The sequence below is a fragment of the Phyllostomus hastatus genome, unplaced genomic scaffold, assembly GCF_019186645.2.
Source record: "Phyllostomus hastatus isolate PE091 unplaced genomic scaffold, TTU_PhHast_1.1 phas_contig_210, whole genome shotgun sequence".
Taxonomy (NCBI): domain Eukaryota; kingdom Metazoa; phylum Chordata; class Mammalia; order Chiroptera; family Phyllostomidae; genus Phyllostomus; species Phyllostomus hastatus.
The window spans coordinates 26,203,781-26,209,780 of record NW_025333737.1 but is presented as its reverse complement, the minus strand read 5'-3'; the positions used below and the strand labels follow the sequence as shown (position 1 = coordinate 26,209,780).

Genomic DNA, 6,000 nt, shown 5'->3' with positions numbered 1-6,000 from the left:
ATCCATGTCTTTTTTTAGCTCCAGTTTCACTAAAAATGTTCCTTCCTCTTCTTCCCTCCCCAAACTCCTGGCTCAAGCATCTGATTGCCAGGGGTCACTTGGGCTAAAACGGGGTTCATTGCTTCTCCGATTCTGATACGACACCCAACCTCCCGTTCCCACGGGCTACTCAGGCCTCTCAAACCCGTACAGACTGGGGGGAGGAGGTGCGCGCTCACCACAAAGCTAAATTGGGAATTCTTTAAAAGTGCAGCTTCTGGAGAATGGTTCAGCCTTCGGCGACAGGAATGACTAACTTAATTTGCCGTTCGCTGAGGGCAAGGACAATGTCTCCCCTACAAAAAACTTCCTGATTATGGACGCTACCCTTTCGCTCCTTTTACAAACCTCCATTCCCACCACTTTGAGACACAGGGTGGCTCTGAAAATAGTTATTTTGTGCCAAGTATCCCTTCTCAACTTTGAGTTTCTATGATGGACGTAAACGTTCTTTAGCCAATTAAGCAATGAAGGGGTTAAATATCAACAACCTGATGAATTCTGGGGATTTCCTTTCTCGACTTCAGAAATTAAAACGACTGGGAAGGGAAATTTTGCCCAAGGTAAAGATGAGAACCGTTAACTTCAATTGTCAGGTTTCTGCCCCAAATAAGGATGGCTACTCACGCCCACAAAGGGTGCCATTCCCCGAAGTAAAAATGGCTGGCGCCTGTTTGTACCTCGTGCCCAATTCCAAAATGGCGCTCACTAGCCTCACCAGGAGCGAACCGCCCAGCACCCTATCTGAACCGCAACGTCAAAGTGACGCGAGCCCCAGCCGGAAGTGAAGGAAAAAGCGCCTCAGCCCGCGGCGCCTGCGCAGAAGGTTGTAGACGCTGTAAAGCAAGAAGCACTTGGGATCGTCCGCAGGTTTGGGACTGCTACAGAGGCCGCCACGGAGCCCTCCGGAGCCACCGTTCCTCTTGCTGCTGCTGCCGCTGCCCGAATTGGGACTGTCGGGCCGCAGCCGCCGGCAATGCCGCGAAGGAAGGTGAGAAAAACGGGATCGGAGGGATGGCGGGTGTCTAGGGACGGTCGACTGAGCAGTGTGACGCAGTTGGTCACGTCTCACAGAGCCTGGGTTCCAAATTTCCGCTCCCTCAAATCTAGCTCGGCAACCCTCTGTTAAGTTCATACCCAACAGAAAAATGTGGGCCCGACCCTGGCCTCGGCCTCTGCGTGTAACTATTCCCGCCCTCTGCTTGCCTGGCTCGGAGGCGTTCTTTTTGTTAATTGGTCGCTGAAACGGCTAGGAGCATATTAATTGGCTGGTGTCACCGCCAATCATTTGTGCCCAACGGTTACCTCCCAGCATACGGGGGGAGGTGTCTGGGCCGGGCCCTAAGCTCTCGGACTGGCTATGGAGAACGATCCCTTCTCTTTTGATTGGCTGAGCTTGGCAGTCTGTCCCGTTGAGGGGGGCGGTGCGGCTTAGCAGACCGCGATTGGGTGTCACAAATCCCCACCCTTCCGGCTGGTGATGCTGTAAGTGGAGAGGCGGGGTTTCGGAGCATCCTTCCTTTCCAGGCGGGGGACACAACAAAGCAGGGGCCTGCATGGGAGGAGTCCACCGCTCATTCCCAAGGGATCTCGCTATGGCCAATTGCATTCAAGCAGTAATTCTTTCTTTCTTTTTTTTTCTTTTTCTTCTTTTTTTTTTTTGGCCAACTAGGACTGCCTAGAAAATGGAGTTGATAAAGTCAAAAACTTTCTAGAATTAATGGGACTTAAGGAGACCACCTTGGGACATCCCACCCCTTCTTTTTGCAGCTGAACAGAGGCCTAAAGGAGAGCCCCAAGACACTCAATTAGGCAATGGCAAAGCCAGCATTACAGAACAAATCTAATGTAACAAATTTTTGTTAACTACTTGCAGTGTGCTGATTGCTGGGGATTCAAAATTAATTAGACATAACCCCTGGCTTAAAGAAATCACAGTGCGAAGAGGGGGTGGGACAGACATATAAGTAACTGTAGGACCTAGTAAATTCTCTACTTAGAAGTATATATACAGGGTGTTAATGGGACAGAAGTGAGGAAGCAAGTAAGTCTGCTCTGGGGCAAGATGGGGAGGAGCCTTGGCAAAAGCCAGAGGAGAGGTCAGGCCAGGAAGGGATGGCCAGAGGTGATCAGGGGTTCAAATATCTGTATAACTGGACGAGATGTCCTTTAATTCCTACCCACCCCCTTTCATCTTACAGATTTTTATGATTCTGGGGTCTGTGCTCATTTCTAAACAGATCACCCTTGAACTATTTGGAAGGTTGGGTGTATTCTTGCTCATTTCTGCAGACGTCTTTCTCTTCACAGAGGCTCTCAAATAAAATATTTACACTTTTTAATGTTCTCTAAAAATGACCTTTGGTAGTTGTTTATTTTAAGGCTTAGAAAATGCAGGGATAGTATTGGTGCTTTGGAATAGGCCCACAGTCTCTCCAATACAAAGAGCTCTTGAAAAAGTAAGGTTTTTGTTTTTGTTTTTGTTTTTTGGTAACTTATTTGGTGGCAAAGCCAGTTCTAAACTGTCCTGAGGCTACTTGTAGTTTTTGTGTGTCTTCTTTAGTGTATGTGTTTTGCTGCAGAAATATCAATGTGTTTGATTATGGGGTGTTACTATTGAAAGTATTCCCTTCCTTAAAACCGATGAAATTGTGATTTCTAAACACAACTGGCCCTAAGAGTTTTTAAAGATTTTATTTACTTATTTTTTTAGAGGGAGAAGAAGGAAGGAAACGAGAGGGATGTGTGGGAGAAACATCCATTTGGTTGCCTCTGGCACGCCCCCAGCTGGGGGCCTGACCTGCAACCCAGGCATGCTCCCTGACTGGGAATCAAACCTGTGACATTCCAGTTCGAAGGCAGGCACGCAATTCACTGAGCCACTCAGCCAGGATCTCTATGGGTTTTGAATAAAGATTAGATTAGGGGACTTGTAGTGTGGGGCTTTGTATTGTGTGTGTGTGTGGTTTGTTTTGTTTTTCAAATGTTCTTCCCTTTCTGGTTTAGTAAAGGATGTATAGTGTTAATACTTAACTGATAAAAGTTATTCTTATGGCTAAACATACCCTAGGAAGCTAATAACTGACAAATAATTATTAATTGAAAAGATGATAAAAATCCTTTGTTCATGAATTCTTACAAGTCTTCTTGTGCAAGTTACTTTTTTTAAAAGCCTTTTTAGTATTCATGTAGAGAAGCTTCAAAGGTAGATAACATAAGAAAGAAGAATTTGACTCTTTTTTCTGCTTAAGTTATTTTGGAATCAGAGTTAAGGACCATGATGTTTTGAATTAGTGTATGGCTTTTTAAAGTGTGGTAGCTATTCATAGAGACTTTGAACGAAAGCTACTCTAAGGTTAAATGGGGTCAGGCAGTAACAGTTTTCTTACTCCCTTGGACTTTCTGTAAGTGCATGGTTATGTCAGCCAGGTCATTTTGAGCTGGATACTTTTATTTCCAGTTTGTGATACTGACTTCCAAATGGGCTTGTTTTAGAAATAGTCTTAATACAGGAGGAATTAATTTTTTTCATTTACTTTTTAAAGATTTTGTTTATTTTTAGAGAGGGGAAGGGAGGGAGAAAGAGAGGGAGAGAAACATCTGTGTGTGATTGCCTCTTGCGCACCCCCTACTGGGGACCTGGCCCAGAAACCAGGCATGTGCCTCGGCCAAGAATCGAACCAGTGACTCTATGTTTCGCAGGCCAGCGCTCAATCCACTGAGCCACACCAGCCAGGGTTCTTTCTTCATTTATTTAATAAAGGTATGTTATTTGTAGGTTGTTCCTTTTAAATGTTCAAAATAAAGGGAAATTAGCTGTGGAATCCTTTTTTAGGTTTGAACTTTGTGTTTTCAGCATTGTGGTTTGTTTTATTTCCAGTGTTAATACAGACCCACGGAGTAAATGTTTTCTGTGCTAATGTCTGGATCTATGGTGTTACAGAGGAATGCAGGCAGTAGTTCAGATGGAACCGAAGATTCCGATTTTTCTACAGATCTCGAGCACACAGACAGTTCAGAGAGCGATGGCACATCCCGGCGATCTGCCCGGATCACCCGCTCCTCAGCCCGGCTGAGCCAGAGTTCCCAAGGTAAAAGGCTTCTATCTTCCTGACCACACCTCACAACCAGCTGTCTGGTCGTCACATTATTGTGTTAATGTGGAAACTGGTCCCAAGGCTTGATATAGATGCTAGAACCTGGTGAGATGCAGGGTAAATGACAACACAAGCATCGGGGCTTCAAAAATGGTTCCTTTGGGGATGCTGTCTAGTTTTTAGGCCCAAAAGAATTTTGTCTGGTATAATGAATGTGTAACACATGTATGTCTTGAGTCATTTAGCTCAGGTCCCCAACCTCTGGGCCTCGGACCAGTACCAGTCCGGGCCTGTTAGGAACCCAGCCACACAGCAGGAGGTGAGCTTAAATGTAATGCACTTGAATCATCCCGAAACCATACCCCCTACCCTGGTCCATGGAAAAATTATCTTCCACAAAACTGGTCCCTGATGCCAAAAAGGTTGGAGACTGCTGGTTTAACATTTTAGATTACAGTTTTCCTGTCAGTGAAATGGGAATGTTATGATTTCACTTTCTGTTAGAATGGTGTAGATTTAGGGACTTAAAATAGTCCCTTGAACTTGTTATTGATGGGGACCCAATACTTCTAAAACCATGTTTAATTCTGTATATAGTCAGATATGCAGTTAACAGTTACAAACAGTTGATTCAATGATAAGTTGTAAATACCCAGAATTTGCTATGTTAGTAAAGAATAGAGAATTTCTGTGTTAAAAATTTAACAATTGCAGTTGTTAAACTTTTTTTTTCCTAGAGCAATTAGCCATCTGGGCTTAAGATTTGGAAGGCACCTCTGATCCCTTATGGCTCTGCTCTGGGATTCTCTGGGGAGGAAGGAGGGTCAGTTAATAAGAAAGCTGATGGTCATTACATTAAGGGGGGGAAATATAATATACTTTGAACACTTAAATAGTGCTGATTTGGTTACTGCTATATGAATGTTAGAGAAAACATTAGTTTTTCAAGCAAGGCAGTGGGCATATTCTCCTAACACCTGTTCCTAACTTTATTTTTGAATTTAATATTTCAGCTGGATTATAGCTGTTGTCTCTTGATTTCTCAACTTTTAAGTTTTGTTTTTAGCACAGTGGGGATATTGATAAGTGGCTACTGTTAATTCAGGTACGATGCCATGAACTAGAATGCCATGATAGAAAACTCAGTTGATGTCTTCAAGGACTGCTCAGTTTAGTGTGAGATGCAGATAATGTGAACTGGTCATTGTAATGCATTGAGGTAAGGACTCAGAGAGAGGTTTGCGTGGGTTACTGTGGAAGCCAAGAAATGGGGCAGCCAGATGAAGGCAGGACTCCCAGATGGAAATTTTAAAGGATCTAGTAGAAATTGACACAATGAAACATGGGGAAGTGTTATTATAGGTAGAAGGAACAGTGTATTCAAAGGAAAGGTCATAATGTGCTTAGAAGGTGTAATTGGTCATGCCCTGGACACCTGAAAGCTTTTTATTATTAATTTTGTTCTTAAAGATTTCATTTATTTATTTCTAGAAAAGGGAGGGGAGGGAGAAAGTGAGGGAGAGGAACATCAGTGTGTGGTTGCCTCTTATATGTCCTCTACTGGGGACCTGGCCTGCAACCCAGGCATGTGCCCCAACTGGGAATCGAACTGGCGACCCTTTGCTTCACAGGCCCATGCTCAATCCACTGAGCTACACCAGCCAGGGCTAAAAGTTTTAAGTATTCAAAACAGCTAGGAAGTACATGAGCTCTGAATCTCTTTCTAGTTATATACTCTGTGGCCACAGAGTCGCACAGCTGCTGGGGACACCATTCACAGTGTAGTCTATGTTAGGCAGCCTTCTCTACAGCGAAAAGTAGACTGCATTGTAAATGTAGCCCCCTGGAGGTATGCAAACTCATA

At 44.1% G+C, this 6,000-nt stretch overlaps 1 protein-coding gene across 4 annotated transcripts in view; it reads left to right on the top strand.

Annotated features, from left to right (window-relative positions):
- Nucleotides 1-859: 859 nt before the first annotated feature.
- KAT7 (lysine acetyltransferase 7) overlaps nucleotides 860-6,000 on the top strand; it is a 31,846-nt gene continuing 26,705 nt past the window's right edge. For 2 of the 4 annotated variants that reach the window (XM_045836602.1, XM_045836600.1), the window contains exons 1-2: nucleotides 860-1,030; nucleotides 3,983-4,130. In XM_045836602.1, the coding sequence (XP_045692558.1) occupies nucleotides 1,016-1,030; nucleotides 3,983-4,130 (163 nt within the window). In that variant the 5' untranslated portion in view covers nucleotides 860-1,015. Of the gene's footprint in view, nucleotides 1,031-3,919; nucleotides 4,131-6,000 lie in introns of all 4 variants that reach the window. The other 2 variants (XM_045836601.1, XM_045836599.1) reach the window with 2 other exon arrangements.